General features: G+C 43.0%; 1 protein-coding gene across 1 annotated transcript in view; it reads right to left on the bottom strand.

The window, feature by feature from the left end:
* Positions 1-16,279, bottom strand: part of ttll5 (tubulin tyrosine ligase-like family, member 5) — a 45,880-nt gene extending 29,601 nt beyond the window's left edge. Inside the window, exons 1-13 of the mRNA XM_071924196.2 lie at positions 16,221-16,279; positions 14,028-14,134; positions 13,794-13,876; positions 12,815-12,921; positions 12,377-12,507; positions 12,128-12,210; positions 11,234-11,303; positions 11,010-11,094; positions 9,363-9,464; positions 9,102-9,193; positions 8,734-8,841; positions 3,043-3,124; positions 2,482-2,543 (exon numbers count right to left, since the gene is read on the bottom strand). Coding sequence (XP_071780297.1) covers positions 2,482-2,543; positions 3,043-3,124; positions 8,734-8,841; positions 9,102-9,193; positions 9,363-9,464; positions 11,010-11,094; positions 11,234-11,303; positions 12,128-12,210; positions 12,377-12,507; positions 12,815-12,921; positions 13,794-13,876; positions 14,028-14,134; positions 16,221-16,279 — 1,171 coding nt within the window. The remainder of the gene's footprint in view (positions 1-2,481; positions 2,544-3,042; positions 3,125-8,733; positions 8,842-9,101; positions 9,194-9,362; positions 9,465-11,009; positions 11,095-11,233; positions 11,304-12,127; positions 12,211-12,376; positions 12,508-12,814; positions 12,922-13,793; positions 13,877-14,027; positions 14,135-16,220) is intronic.
* Positions 16,280-16,997: the final 718 nt, after the last annotated feature.

Below are 16,997 nucleotides of genomic sequence, written 5' to 3'. Positions count from 1 at the left end.
GTGCAGTGGAAGGCATCACAGATTAATATCTTAGTACTCTGATTTCTAACTTTTGTAGAGACTTGTGCATGTTCATGAATAATGGTTGAGATGTCCCAGGTAAAAAGAAAACCATAAGTAAGTTTAGGTTAGTTCCTTGCTCAAGATAGTTAATGCTATCAACATTAAAGTGACAATTTCATTAATTTCAGCATCGTGTAATTGTCTTTATGCAAGGGACTGTATGAAGACTAATTCTTGGTCCAGACTGTGCAAGAAACCAGTAGAATGTGGGGCATGGAAGCAATAAATTATGTGTAAACCCACAACATATATCTATATACTACTTCTCTGGACATGAATTCAAAGAGGCATTCATTTTTTACCTTTATTTAACCAGGGAAAGTTGAACATACATGCTCTTTTCAGCACCTGGGAGCTGCCCAGTACAACCACAGTCTCCTACTGTTGGCCCCTGAGCAGCTCTACTGGGGCAGTTAGGGGTTAAGTGTCTTGCTCAAGTGCATCTTGACAGTAGTTGATGAGGAAACGTGAAAAACATTTGCCCTAATACATTTTTCCCACCCTGTCCTGGGATTCAAATCAACGATCTTCTGCCTAATAATTCCCACACCCCCCATTACATAATTGCTCCCTCTTTACAGAGCTCCTCCAAAGCTAACGGCTGGTAAAACTGTAAAATGTTAAAGAAACATGTTTATATTGTATCTTGCATTTACACTTGAGTTGAATCAAGTCAATTGACAGGTTGGACCCTGAGGCTATTTGTACTACCTCATCCAAGCCGTCAGGTAAGAATCAGGCCTTTGCCATACTCTTGCCTAAACGCAGCAATTATTACAAACACGGGTGACACGTAACTGACAGCTACACACAAGGGGAAAATGAATGTTAATGGCGTGCTGTCATTATTTACAGGGCTGGGATGCAACCCAAGTGTTGTCAGCCAACAGCGCCTGAGTTTGTTTGGTGCATAATAGATGTGCTATGTTTTACATGCCACTGCTCATTTTCCCCAGGCCCACACAAATGCCTCAGTCCAAAGATAACTGGCAATTTATGATTCTGCTTTCTCATTTAATGAGCTGGAGGGGAGGGGTTTGAAGCCGCATCATGGCCCAGGCTCACACAGACACACACACACACACACACACACATAGAAAATAGCCGCTCCCTTGGTATCATTAGACAGAGTCCACAGATAGACTTAATGGCTCAGTGCCAGTCTAGATGGAGGCCTGCTGGCCAGTGGACTCCATGGATGCCACGGACAGTAAGGAGGAGAGAGCAGAGGATTAAGTGGAGTTAAAGAGTCAAGATATATCAAAGAACGCTTAGATAATATCTGTCACTTTTGTACTGCATGTATACTTTTCAAATCCCATTTAGTAGGGTAAAGACCATACTGTCAGATTGTGTGTGTGTGTCAGGATGTGAGATTCCTCTTGGGTTAAAACTTGCATTTCACAAAATATTTCGAAGCTCTCCCTGCTGCATGCGAATGCAATAATTAAGAGGGGAGGAGACATAACAGAGACACATCTCATTCCCTGCCGCTAACACTGTTGTATAAACAGTGTTGATCTCCGCCTTGGGCTAAGCATTTTTTATGTCTACATGCTAAAGATTGCTTTAGCTTGACAGTGCAGGATCCAGTTTCTCAAGAGAGCTTAATGGCTCCAAAACAACCAAGGCCTCTGTTGACAATTTCCCCCGCAAGTCATTTAATGTCAATTAATGAAGGCTGCGGTTTTTGCTCAGTCCTGGAGCCCCATTACGGAGCCATGCAGCTATTTTCAACAGTTTGCGCAAAGTTAACAAGCGGAATGTGGGGCGAACATTTAAGTGTAAAACAATAGCTAAGTGTCTCCACAGGCTTGAAACCTGTCGGTCAGGAGAAAGGCCAACTAGCATCTATGCCTTTGGAGCAAGACTATACTGAGGAGAGCCCTTATTATTTAGAAACACTGGGCTGAGAAACAAGCACAGTGGAACCTGCTGCAGGCTAAATGCTAAAGAGAGCAGGACCCTTGGCCAGGAGGCTTTCCATCCACATTGCTGCTCCTGACAGTGTTGTAGGCCCCGACGCAACAGCAAGTAAATGTCTTGGTTGTAGGACACACAATAGAAAGCCGCACACTAACAAAAATGGATGACAAGATGGTTTTAGGTATCTATGATTGTGGCAGCAGAGTTGCCTAGTGGTTAGAGAGACTGTCCCATATCCAACAGGTCACAGGTTTGATCCCACAAACGTTTAATCCCCTTTGAGCAAGACACTCAGTTTAAGAGCATCAGTTGAACAGCTACAATATGAATGCAAATCAGAAGTAGCATGCAGTTCACTATGCTAGTGGATATGTCACAAAAGAACATCTAGATATAAGCATACAGCTTGCAAGAACTGAGTATCTATGAAGTGGAACCACTTTGGAAATCTGTTGGAAGAACTATTGAGACGCTGTTTCAGCATGCACTCACCCACAAGAGAAAACATGTCTGCTATCATGCTGGCCTTTATCTTCAGATCCAAAGGTGCATCACTGCAAATAAAACATATTATTATTTAAATAAATAAATAAATAAATACAAACACCCAGACACACTCAGTGTAGAACAATGGCCTTTTTCATAAGCAACATGAGTCAGTTGCTGCAAGGAGAAATTGATTTACTGTCTGACCCTGAATAAATTGCTTAGTGGCATTTCCAGAGGAGTAGAAATAAAAGTAGAAATAAAATCTTTGGTTACAACTCTAGCCTAAGGGTATTTATCAACAAATGTAAGTGCCATTTCCCTCAGTGCGCTACCTACTGTATTAACAACCCCTTTTTTTTACTCAACCCAACCAGAGGATGTTTATGCGTATCTGGGAAGAACAGAAATTGGCTGCATATTCCAAGAAAAACACTTGTTTGAGTTGGTAGGATAAAAGAAACATTTTCAGCGAGAACTTCTCCTGAAACAACAGATAAAAGGATCAAATGATAAAGCATCGTGGAATTCCACTGAACGGTGAGCAGATAAGATGGCGTCACTCACCAGGCCAGGGAGGGAGAGAGGTTCACCTCTAGCAGCCAGGGTTTGAGGTTGGAGTCAATGAGCACATCAAATCCGTACAGTTCTGCAGAGGGCAAAACACAATGAATCATGAAGTTATCACCGCAGACTGGGCAGCAGACACAGGCAAAATCACAAGCCTCTTCTCCTTCTCTACTCACTGCAAATGAAGGATGATGGGTAAAAGTATCAAAGTCACAACACAGTATTTCCAGAGTCTTATCGTAGCCCCACTATGTGGCAGTTGGCAACACGGCCTCTGTCTTTCTGCTACTGATTACATGCATATTATATATCCAATCACTCAAAAGAGAAAATACATCAAAGCCTGCTACTGAGGGATTGGCTGCATTACATTAGCTAAGTGCATACACATTTCATCTCTGCTGAAGCTGCTTACATAAGGCTGCAGATCAAAAACAAACTGTGGCTGTGAACATTTTCATACACGCAGTCGATAATCTTTTCATTATTGGGCGGTTCGGCAGTCTACATATTGTCACCGCATATTAACAAGAAGGACAGCACTCTAATGGGTGGAACAAAAAGCTTCACTTCTGTCATAAAGCGAGTGTCTTGTCCAATTGAGGCAAAGCAGATGATTATGACAAGAGAAAAACTCTGATAAACGTAAAGCTGGAAAGTTGAAGATGTTCCCCCAAGTGAGTGGAACCTGGCAAATCAAGGCAGCCTTACATACTCATATATATTCCACTCCAATAGCAGCTTGGCACCGAGTGACACGATAAAAGCCTTTTTACAAAGTGATCAGGGAGTTCTCTGTGCACAAACTCATCCATTCTCTCCCCATTTCGCCTCTCCTTCCCTTGAGTGATATAACTCTTGCTGTGACGTGACTGTGAGAGCCCACCCCACCGCTCCCTCACACCGCTCTGGGGAGTGTCACCCCAGCCAGCGACCCCCAGGCCCCAGCTGCTGCCTGCGGGGAAACAAAAACCACAGCATTTTACAGGGATAGGGCAAAGCATAGCCATAAAGCCAGAGGAAAAATCCTCCTAATGGCACTTCAAAAGAACAGACTCGGTGTTGAGAATAGGCCAGAGGGTTGGAGGTTTCAAAGCTGCCATAACCAACATTGTTTATTCTAGTATCTCAGGTCAATGCCAGTGTTAAGCACACAAAAGCCAGCGTGACGGCGAGTGATGGCTTCATGCTGCACTTGGTTGAATAATGATAGGCTGAGCAATTCTAGTTTAACAGAACAAGTTACATTTATTAGGCTGTACATTACTCGTGGTATACAGTTAAAAACCTCATTAGATTAACTGTTTCACAAACCATGATGTCTCCACTTTAGCCGTGCAGCCTGTTGGCCCACAACAACAAGTGAAGCTGCTTGTTAAAATTTGCACCTACAACAAAGACTATCAGAAGATAGTTAGCCAGCTCTGGCCTAGTTCGATGCTTAGCTAATCCTCTGTGAGCCATAAGCACATACTGTGCTCTCCAAAATCCCAGGCCTCCACCACTTGGCCCTTGAATTCAGATTGTCACCATTTCCTCAAAACACTCATACATTTGGATTTAGGTTAGCCTAATGCATAGGGCTATGTTGCATGGGTCTGCAGTAAGTAATGTGATAGGGTCATGAGGTTCAAAGTGGTTCGTCTACTACTAACTGTATATCCATGATGGAACTGAACAAAGTTTGTCATATGTCCCTGAGCCAAGGACTGCAACATAAGCTGCAAGAGCCATCTTTAACTTCTGAGGATGGATTGGACACCCAGTGCTAAACAGTAGTTGCTAAGCAGAACGCAAGGATTTTCTTTTCCATTTGCAGGCTGATCCCTTTCTCTCCACTTTTATATAAAAAAACCACACACACACACACACGTACGCACACACACACGCACACACACACACACAGAAAGAGAGCGAGACAGACACAGAGAGAGACAGAGAGTGTGTGTCATAAAACATTATGTATTAGTCTCGGGGAACGGAGCACTGGAATAAATTGGTTTGAGCCTGCAGTGCCTCATCAGTGGCACCACAACAACAGGGGGAACGGGGGAGGGAGGGAGTGGGGGGGTGGGGGGGTGCACCACCTCGCCAGCCCCCGACAAGCAGACTCCATGTGCCGTGCATTTTCCTCCAATTACGGGCAGACGCCGTTCCTGCCCCATGAGCCCGCCGAGCCGCTCGCTGCTAGACACGTTTGTTCTGCGGCTCGACCGCTGCCGGGCCAGCGCTGTTAAACGAGCCCGCAGCGAGCCCACAACAAGCATCACAGACAGGGAGAGGAGAGGCAGCGTGCATCCACATCACACCCATTAAAGAGGGAGGGAAAGAAAAAAACATGACAGAGGAGAGAGGAGGGATGATGCAGAGAAGTGTTTTTTTGGTTTAATATTGGATGGGCGCTGCTGGAAACTCCACCACAAGAGACAAACGCCCAAAAACAATGATCTCTCCACCCTGGCCATGCAGCTTGTTGGCCCACAAGAATAACAGCAACAAGCATCTCCTTCATGTGTGTTTTCGTCGTAGGCGAGGACAATTGGATTACTCTTGCATCACTCTGTGATAAATTATTGTTGTTGAACTGTTTCTCTGCTGTTGCAGAGAGCAGAGCAGCTTGGAGCCAGAACCATAAAAAACACCCTGAAGACAACAAATTAAAACAGTTAACACTGTACAGCCTTGTTGTGATAGAAGGGCCCAAATCCATGTATCATTCTTAAAAAGACTTTGAATTTAGTAGCAACCATGCTGTCATCATCAGGGTACCCCTATTTGTGCCGCAATAAAGTGTGGGACTGTCTGACAAATGTAAAACAGGGAGAGTGGTTCACAGACGGGGGATCCAACCACACTCAGCACTCAGTGAGGGACGTTCATTGGAACACAGGACCAGTAAGTGGAATGTTTTGTGTGTAATAAAATAGGCCTTTGGCTTGGCTAATCAGATCTTAGTCAAAACATCTCGTAATCAGTATCCCTCGGTAAAAAGCCTGTCCATTAATCACAAGGCAGCGGTAAGGAGCTGCATGGGTGGCATTCTCTCTCCACTGACGCACACACACACACACTTCTTACCAGTGAAAAACTAAAAATCTGTTGTTTTTATTCCTTCCCACATCAGACATTACAGAGCTATAAAAAGATTTTGTTACTGTATGCCCATTTAGATAGGCAGGGTAATTTGAGCAAAGGGCAGAAATCCCATTTGAAAACAATAAACATTGTATTAAAGGCATTAATAGACACTAAAATGCCAGGGAATAATTTGCTGCAAATTAAGATTATAACGTGCTTTACGGTCTTGCATGGCTCCCTTCCAGACAAGCCAGAGATTGTGTAAAAACTCTGAACAATGGCTGCTGTTATGGGGATATTCACTGCCCGTACACACAGTTATTTATTGCCATACATCACAGCATTCTGGTGTTTTGCTTTACCTGTTTATTTTTGTAGGTTGCGGAGGGGGAAAAGCAAGGATAAGTGGTGTAGAGGAAGGGAGAGGAGGCTGACAGCAGCTGAGAGAACACGGCTCCTCGGTGGTTTGGGTGGATATTATTTAACAAGAAAAAGCACACAGGGATACTAGACTGGACTCCCTGAAGCACAAACAGACCTGCCTGTTATACACTAGCTCCTACATGTCTGTATGTGTGTATAATACATAGATACACAAACACACACACACACACACACGCACACAGGCAGTTAGCATGCAACAGGCCCACCTTGAGAGAGGCAGATCAACAGAGCGAGGATGAGGGTGGTCCTCTGGAACCGTCAGTGTCTGTCTTTGGAAACTTAATCCTGTAGACAGACTATGAATGCTGTAATTAACTTGCTTGGGGCCATCCGAAGACAACAAAATTACACTACATTCAACAGTAAACTGATATTGCTGAGGTAAGGTAATGGGCATGTTCACAGTAGACCACAGTGGTTTTTGTACCGAACTACAAGGTGTAGGACCTAATTGCCTGTGTTCCACACAATGATATTGTTGTAGTGGCATGATGAAAGTACTGAATTTGACAATCTCTGACAAATCCACTTGCATGCGCATTAATTTTCTGCTATTTATCAGAAACTATAGTATTCTATACAGCTATAGCATTACACAACAAAAATATGTTGCACGCTTTGGTGCTGTCGAGGCCATATCCCGTTTATAGATGCCAATAAACACATTATCCCACCTACTGTTTTTACAGTCTGTGTAAATTCTGTTTCCATGGTTGTATTTGGAATAGTTTGTCTATTTATGTATAAAGCACTTTGTGTGATTGGGATAAGAAGATAATAAACAACTGATCCCAAATATAAGCTTAACTGGGCAAGTAGAATGAGAGAGAGTGACAGAATGAATGAGAATAAGAGGAAACAAGGTTTTTTCTTTCCTTTTTCCACTCTCGCTCCAAAGAAATGTGTCATCTGGTTGTTTATTCATGTCCATCAGGTGTGTATGAGGGCCAGATTAAGGCTCGCCAAGCCACCATATCCCATAAATACCTGCACAGTCAACATTCACACCCTGGGCCTGTGTGGCTCTTTAACCCTGGAGTGATGCTCAGGGTGCAGATAGCATCTTTATGCAGGCGATCGTCAGATAGTGTGAATCTACGCACCGATACAGCCCACACAACCAGCAATCAGGGGGCTATTATGTCTAGAGAGGCGTGTCAAAAGTGCAAGGGCCTTTATTTTTCTAACAACTGAGAGGTGGAAGAGAGAGTGAGCAGGACAGTGAGAACGATAAACGAATAGAAACAACAAGAGAAAAGAAGAAGAGGGTGAAAAAGAGACACTGAGGGAGGCTTGGCCAACATGCTTGCGTTCAAACCCCAAATCTCAGAGAGACTGCCAGAGACAGAGAGAGACAGAGAAAGAGCGCAGGCAATTAGTGCCAACACTAACATGGGTAATGGCTCCAAAATGGAGTTCACACGAGCCCGCTGCTAGGCAGGAGCGGCCAAGAAAACAGTCAGCCGAAATCAGACAGACCTGAATGGCAACAGAGAAGAGGAAGCGAATTCCTGCTTCAGTCAACAGGCCTTCCACGGCCCGGCAGCCAGTCAGAGAGCAGCAACAGGCAGGAAGGCTCCGCGCTCAGGAATGACTGTCTACAACCACAGCCCAGCTCAGAGCAGAAATAGTATAGAGGAACTGCGAGACAATGAATCTGAAACTGAAAGGAAATCTGAGGGGTGTGGGAGTGTGTGTGTGTGTGTGTGAGCGAGTGTATCTGTGGTGTAAGCATGGAGAGAATTTGCCCGTAGTTCAAATAAAGTCTGTTCAGTCCTAGGAAAGTCTTGCAAAGCTACAATCCTCATTCACCCAGAATGTAAGGGCACCCCAGGAGGAGGAGGGGTGTCAGTAGCACAAATGAGTGTGGCAAGTAGGCTAATTATTTGTATCTTTAGCTGTTGCATTGGGTTTTCCCTGTCAAAAAGTGAAGACATGTTGGTTTGTTAACGATGCCCTCAGTTCAGATCAGAGCCATTGTATCTGAGAACCTTGACCTGATTCCCAAATTCAAACAGGCTTATGTTATACCTGCAATAGGCTTTACAACTTTAGCAGGTGCAAGCAAGCCTTATTCTATTCTGCAAACATATGTGAGTAAGAACAGCGTACTAGTTCAGTTTACATATGGTCGAAAACACTTAGTGAAGAACATGGAGATGGTACCAAAGCAGTTGGTCTTGTGGGGGACAAACATCTTGCAGGCAGTGGCAATCTGTAGTTCAGCACTCAGCACGGCTTTGATGATGAGGTCCTCCACCTGGCTCATCAGCACTGGAACACACAACATGGAGACAAAGGCAGGGTGGGTGGGGGTGATGGGTCATAAATGTTGCTGATTTACTCTGCTTGAATTCTAACATTTTGATGGATAGACACATCTGGACAGATAAAAACTGAACAGGAGTTGAGAAGTGCTACTACAAACTGAGTCAATTTTATTTTCCTCATCTTTGCATGGATATTAAAACCAAGAAGAGTCAGGGAAAGGTGAAAAGGATGAGAATGGAGAAGAGAATGAAGCTCTGACTCACATGTGGTGTCTTTCCCCTCCTGCTTCAAATACCTCAGCATTGCACTCATACTCCATTTGTTCCCATAATCCTCGACTTCAGGGTCATCGCAACTGAAAAGGAAGAAATGCCAACTCAAATTTCCAAGTAAACAAATGGATGACTCACTCTGGCTACCCATTAACTGTCTCACCTTCAGTGCAACATATTCAGAAGAAAGACAGTAAGCTTATTGTTGACATACTACAAACTCGATATATCTTCATCATTGATTCAAGTTACCTGACATAGTCGCTGCTCTTTTTGTTCACGCTGTAGTTAGTGAGATGCATGAACTGGTTCTTGATGTTCTTTGAAGCCCGGTCATACTTGACTGTGGCAAATCTGTGGAAGAAACGAAAATGCAACTCATCACAGCAAATTTGTTACATATCTGCCATAATGACCACATTCACAAGGCTGACACTTGACTGAGTAATGGGGCACTTTGAGGAGAGATTAGTTTCTGGCAGCATTTGAGAAGAGTGGACGCCACATGTGCAATAATGAGAATTCCTTGGCACACAGTGTGTACCTGAATACCATCAAACCCCAGTGGAATGTCAAGAGATAAAAGTGGGATTCAGAATTTGGCCAAGATTTATTGCTCACAGTTCATAATCAAGCCCAGCAAACGAGAGGGCAGTGGCACTCTGCTTCCAGCACGTACCTCTGTCAGACCGCAGCGGTGAGCCAGTCGTTCTATCCATCATCTGCCCTATCCTGCCCTAACTCTGCCTGACAGCCTTAATCTTGAATGAATAAATTATACTGGCTCTAAAGAGCGCGAGTCCAATCAATACAGTGCAGGTACACAGTAATCACAATCTATGAACAATGTCATGACCAACAACATTTGATTAGCACATCATTCTACTGAGACAATAGAGAGCTTTGTTTTAAAACCACCACCAGCACACTATGGTAGGTCTGGAAAGTTGAGACTGCCCTCTTCTGGTCACTGCATCATGAGCAGCAGTGATGATGTCTCACCCAGTGCATGATGGATCTCATCAGGGTCTATACCTGACCATTGACACATTATTGTAAGTCTTTACAGATACAGATCCTAATTAGTCATAATGAGCAATTACAGAGAGGATTTCCTTAGCTATTCAAACTGCACAAAAGAAATAGACTAAAACTGCATCCACACAGCTAATCATTTGACTGGATGACTGATTTAATGAATCCTACACCTCCCATGTCTAAAACATTGGCCTTAAAGGGATTTGACTCATCTTGTTTCTCCCGTGTCTAAAGTTCAGCAACTGTACATCACTTTTATGAGATGTGTCGTACCTGTCAAATTTCCTGAAATGCTATTATGTTGTAATGTTGATGTCTAATAATGTTTATCTTTACCTCAGTCAACAAAGTTGGAAAGAGGTTATGTTTTCACCCCTGTCTGTCTGTCTGTTTGTTAGCAAGATAACTCAAAACATTACAAACGAATGTTGTTTAAATTTTGTGGACAGATTATAGCCCCTGGCCCAAGGATCAGTTGATTAGATTTTGGTGGCGATCCATTCAAGTGCTGGTGGGAAGGTCCGAAATCCGTAGCTTCCAAGTCGGCTTCTAAACAGCACTGCATTCATGTGCTGTTTTGTCAGAAAATCAAACCCGGTAGACAAATGATAAACAAACATAAACCATTACGGAGGCTGCAGCATTGCAAGTTGGAGACTTGCTCAGTGTTGGCAGAGGTTTGCGCTCTGCTGAGTGCCTTTTAGTTTCTGTTGTCTATCTGTCTTTATATCAAATTTGCTGTAATGTCTTTTTTGGACCCCAAGAAGACCAGCGGTTACTGTAGCGTCAGCTAAACAGGATCCCAATAAAGTATAAATAAACAGTTTAGAAAACAACACAAAGATCCAGCACACAGCTCACCTCGCCAGGCCCTCCTCATACACATAGATAAGGAGGGGGTCGTATGATGTCACCAACACGTACAATCGCACATCAAACTTGAAGTCTGGAAACAAAAAAAAAAGTTAAGGCAAGTCCTATTGATCTTTCTGTTCAAATCTGCCAAAATAATTCTCAACTAAAAAGTAATGACTAAATAAGGCAACACTGTGTCTTTAACGGTAAAGCTGGAGAGAAGAACTCACCATCTATCAGTAGTGGATTATTAATGTAGCGAGACACCAAGATGTTTTCATCCATTGAAATCTGGCTTGGCTGCAGATAACAATTAGAAACATAAAATATAACATAAATGAACACCTCACACAAAGGAGGAGATGCAGGTGTTACTGAATCACAGCAATCCATCTTAACAGGTTTGAGAAGTCCAGTAATACAGCGATTTTCTGTTAATTGATTCAGTGTGACACACTGAATTACAAATAGTTGGTATGACGCTGTTTCCAACCTCCAAATACCAAGGAATAATCAGATCAAGGAATGGTAGAATCTGCAATGGCGTTGGCCACAGCAGGTCAATCCTCAATAGCAGTCTATGAAAATATAATACGGTGGTGGGAGATGGGTCATTTATGAGGTTAAAATGTGTTGCAGGTGGCGAAGCCGAGAGCAGATGGGGGGGTGGGGGAGGGTGGGGGGGTGACTAACCTCAGTGCTGGCTACAGTTCAGAGAAAACCCAAACCAAAAAAAATGAACGTATTTCTTTCTTCTCTCCAAATATCGCCCTGACATTCTTTCCACTGTTTCATAAAAATGCCTTAGAAGAAAAATCGTGTATACGTTGTCCAAGAGAGAGAGAACCTTGTGGAGCCGTTCCAAAAGCCAGGGCCTTGGAAGTGTGTGATTTACTCCACAACGCTTATTAATGTCTCAAACACTGGTTGATATTTATTTCAAAGACAGCTCTATCACTACACCCCCACACACAAATATCATCTGGCCAACTGACTGTTTCAGTTCACACGGCATTGCTTAAGGTCAGCATGCTTACGGTTAACTTCCACCAATGTTGCTCTGTGTTAACACATGCATTAGAGGAGTCATAGAGAGTGATAACTCCTGTGGCAGAGTCACTTACATTGCTGACCAGGTAGATGCCTCGTCCTCTTGAAGACGCTACTGGTTTGATAATCCAAGGCCCCTTGTCCTTGGAAAAACAACCTAAGATTAAGGCAGGAGAGAGTGGAAGAGATTCAGAGGTCGTGGGTAAGACAGATGGAGATTTGCGGTGGTTTATTATGTATACATTTAGAATGAGTAATGATAGTAAACATATCATAAACTGAGCTCTGCTTAGTCAAACAGGATCGGGGGGGGGGAGTCTTACTGCAGAAATCCTGGTACTCCGAGGGAAGCACAAAGGTCTGAGGAACGATGTGGAAGTTTTTGAAGCCATGAGCCTGCTGCATTCGCTGGATGTTTTTGTACAGGCGGTCTTTGCGCGTCAATTCATACGACCTGGAAATGAACAGGGCCACTGACCTTTAAGTTTAAAACGCTTCAGCGCTCCACAGCTTTGATGCTGAGAGAAAACAAAATAATTCATACAAACACAGTGATAATAAGACGCCCTCTGCCTGACAATATGATTCATTTCATGTTTCGGAGAGGCACCAGTCCAAACTAAATGTACTTGGCAGTGGAAGCCAACAAACACACTGCCTGAACTGAAGGGCTTACAATGACTCAGAAGTGTGATTTTTAACATAGGAAACAGTGGCAGGACACTCTGCCTCAACTCATACAATTGAGTAGATCATTATACCTGGGGAAGTGGTTGACCTTCTGGAAGTCTTGAAGGCTGCGTAGTAGGTAAGGCTTGAGGTGAGACCCCGTCCACATAAGGTTAAAGTCATTACTATTTGGGTGAACCTGAAAAGCAGACATTTTGGTTGATGTGAATCCTCAGGCTAGATCAAATCATTTAGATTCACTGCACGCAGAACCAATGACTTATGCCAGGGGATCATTCAAAAACCAAAAGATTATGTAAGCTCAAAACTAAGTATAGCTATTGATGTTCATACTGTATGAGCTCTGTACAGTTTCCAGTCACCAACAGCAGTATTAAATTCTGATGTCCATCACATATGACAGCTCGGTTACAATGAATCTAAGAAGCAGATCAGACACTCCGACACTAACCTGGTGAAATACGGCCTGCTCTCTTGAAATCATCTCAAAAGGAAGGCCAACCTGCCAGCTACTTTCATCACCATCATATTACTTTATCTGCTTTGTTTTGTTTTATTCCAACAATTGGTGAGGAGGCAGGATTCGCATGGCCGTTCACTGTCTTGGAGAAAGCCAGATGTTTGTAATAAAGGCTTATTAAACTTTGGCTCTGGTGATGCTGTGGTAGACACTAGCCTGCCTTTGATGATGGGTTAGTGGGAGTCAAGAAGCATTGAAATGAAATAAAAAGGGAATTAATTGTAACTGCTTGGAAAGAGCAATAATGGGGATTGCGCGCCCTTGTGAAACAGGATTAATGCTCTTGAGGTCCAATTCGGTTTTTTTTCCATGGGTGCATTCCCAGGCTTTGACACAGGCAGTATCAGTCAAGGCAAAAATAACAGGCCTACTATCCCTTATGCTACACAGCAGAGAGGAGCATAAATAGCATGCGCTGCTGAAAAAGAATGCAACATTTTGGGCGATTCAGACTAATCTACCAAGTTAAGACAACATTTACGTAAAAAAGCTACCATTTATAATTTGCATGATTTAGTGGAGAACTTTACCTCATGGAAGCCATGATTGGTCAGTATTCCTCGTACCAGGCGGCTCTCTGTGCGCACAATCTTGAAGGCCATGTGGTATCGCTCTGTAGCAAATGAAAAACATGGGATTTTCATTTCATATATTCACAACAATAAAACATAGTATCCAACTGATTGTAGTCTACACAGGTTACATCAATTAGCATCATTACTTTTCCCATAGTCATTCTGTAGTTCTGTCAAACTGTAGCATACCTCCAACAGAGCGGATATTCCCATCTTTAGAAATGACAGCTTCAGGGCAAAACACCAGAACTGGGATCTTCCTGCTAAGGCCACTCCAGGCAATGCAATAATGGTCTCTGGGTGACAGAAAAGCAGATGAGACATAGTAAGAGGTAGAGTTTCTAGATGTTTTTCAAAATCAAAGACCCCAAAACAGACCAAATTCAAAGAATCTGGAGAAATAAATGCCATATATAGAGAATAACCTAATACCATCATGAAAGTACAATGTAAATTTCACTGCCCATGATCTTATGTTTCAATTCCTGGATGATGCTAGCGAGCCTATATGGATATCTTACCTAACACTGGGGGAATGCATCCTGACATGGTGTTTACGCCAGTCGAGCAGATAGAGACAGAACCACACACAGTTTCAGGAGGCGCTGGGCAATAACAGACCCAGGCACTGTACTAACACACACCCTGGTAACATTGCACTAAGAATATCTGATAGTACCAGACACAGCGCGCCTATCAGGGGCTAAAAAAAGATAAGGTAGCATGTTGATGGAGTAGAACTCAATCAGGCATGACCATTCTTGATAACGCGGGGCGAGGCTGGGAGGCATGTAAACAATTGCTGCTCCTGGCTCAAGTATCCAGATATGTCAGACAATATGGCAGCTATCTTTTACACTGTGATATCTTGGCCGCACACCATTAAACAAGGTATTTTGATAACACTGATCTCAGGTCAGTCTGAAGGTGATGCTGGGTTAGTAATGTGTTGAAATGGGACAGGGTCTAGTCTACTACACTAGGAAACTTCTTTTCCACAATGTAAAATCAAAGTAGTCTACTGTAGCTGTGCGGGTGACATGTCTTAGGAGGGAAAGTTTTTTGGTTGTACTTCTCTGGCAGCATCTTAGTGAGTAATAACAATCCTGGCAGTAAAAGAAGCACTTTATAGAGGTTTTACAGTCACCTGGAGGTTAAACACTTGCCAATATTAAGCAATCCAAACTAATTCAGGAGATGTAAATTTAAAGAAGGCACAGTGATTCTCAGTAAGGTATAACTAAATATAGCTTAAGCGGGAATTAGTTGGCAGAGGACAGGATAACAAAGACCAACTGGTGCAACAATGATCTACAGCAAAATGTTGTTCTCTCCTGTTCGGTTTCCAACTTCTTTCAGCGTGTTTAATTAATTATGCAAAATGAGAGCCAGCCAAAGTCTTCACTTTGTCTAAATGCATTTGGCATCAATAATTAAGATGTGGTCAGGACATCCTCTGTAATCTTACACAGATTACATTACAGGTGGCAGGTCGCACTGACAAGGGCCTTGGTACAGCAGAACAATATAAATGTTTTTTCTCAACCATGTTGCTCAGGCCTAGTGCCACATTAAGGAATGGTCTATTTAGAGAACACCTTGCAAGGTCTGCCAGGAGGATCAGTAGGTTAAGAATCTAGCTGACACTGAAGGAGACCTGCTAAATTCAGACAGACAAGTCTACAAGGTGCAGTGACTAGCCATGTTCTGCTCATGTATCCATAGTTTCTAACTGCCTATGTCACAGTTCTGCATTATTTGTACCATTTAAGTCAGTGTACAATATATCAAGGGAGGAACCTGCACACTGTCAAAAAAGGGAATGCTCACACAGAGGTTTACGAGCTAAAAGAAATGAAACAATATATATAAACTGATTCAAAAAAGTGCTACAGTAAAAAAGTACAGTATCATCAGTTTGTTCTAAGAGAGAAGTTTGCACAGACATGTAATATGAAAGCTAATCACCAGACCATGAGGTGACATTTGTATTTTACGAGACATTATCTCATGAACATAAGGGCAATGTAAACATGACAACAGAGAGATAAAATGACTTCAGCTTTGGGATTTTCCCTGTTTTACTAGAAGGTTCAGGGTCAGTGGTTTTATTTATGCTAGTGTGCAGACTCCTCCCTTAGAAGATGAAATGACACCATTCATCTGGACTCGGGTTCAAAGGGTGCAGACAAGCTCCATTATTTCTCATACTTTTTAAATTCCGGCATTGGGATGTACTTGTGGGTTGAAGAAGGGGCTTTTAGTCCTTCTAAGCTCTGACAGCTCATTTCTGGAGCTGACTGGAGTGGACCGAGGCCACTATTCTGTGAGAGGATGATCTGACCTATTGCAAACTTTTAATCAGCAATCACAAACACTTACTCCTGCTCGTCCTCCGATGAGGACTCGGAATCCTCTTTATCCGGGATCACAGCTGGCATTTCCACAGTGAAAGGGGAAGAGCTGCCCGGTGAAATCTTCCTGGGATCAAGTATCTAGGCTTAGCTACCATGGCATCTCCAGCCTCTAGTCAGCTGCAAAAATATCAGTCATAGTCAATGAATAGCTCAGCTAACTAGCTAACTCTGATTAATGACAATCTATTCGTTCAAAATAAATAACGCTATAGTTACTGTGCTGACAGGATTACAACAGTAACGTAACTTCAATCACATAACTGAGGCTTGCTAACAAAGAAGGTAACGTTGCCGCAAATGTGCTCCTATTCATCTAAATTCACAATTAGCTGGAAATATTTGCATTGTCTACTTGTGGTGGCAATGAAGTTATCTTTCTACAACAGTAGATAGTACTGACAAAGCCCAGGCAGCCGGGTAGCGTCAACAGGCGTTAGCTAACTAGCTACGTAACGTCAACTGACGTTAGCCAAGTTAGTAAATTGAGCTAATTTGGGTTTTGGTACCTAGCTGCGTGAAGTCGGCCTAGTTTGAGATCGATAACGTTAATGTATTTGTAATAACATACCCAAACACGCCAACATAAACCTATCTCTATTTTGAGAGCCCAAGCTTGCTGGTGCTAAGGCCAGCTAGTGTACCATCATTGTTAATCTTCCTGGTAACTACAACAACTGAGTAGCAACAGAGCAGAGAGCATGCGCACTTACGCGTACAAAATCGAACCAAAGATCTCAAACCG

Source organism: Centroberyx gerrardi, chromosome 17 (genome assembly GCF_048128805.1).
Source record: "Centroberyx gerrardi isolate f3 chromosome 17, fCenGer3.hap1.cur.20231027, whole genome shotgun sequence".
Taxonomy (NCBI): domain Eukaryota; kingdom Metazoa; phylum Chordata; class Actinopteri; order Beryciformes; family Berycidae; genus Centroberyx; species Centroberyx gerrardi.
The sequence above is the reverse complement of the archived record's forward strand: the minus strand, read 5'-3'. Positions and strand labels throughout refer to the sequence as shown.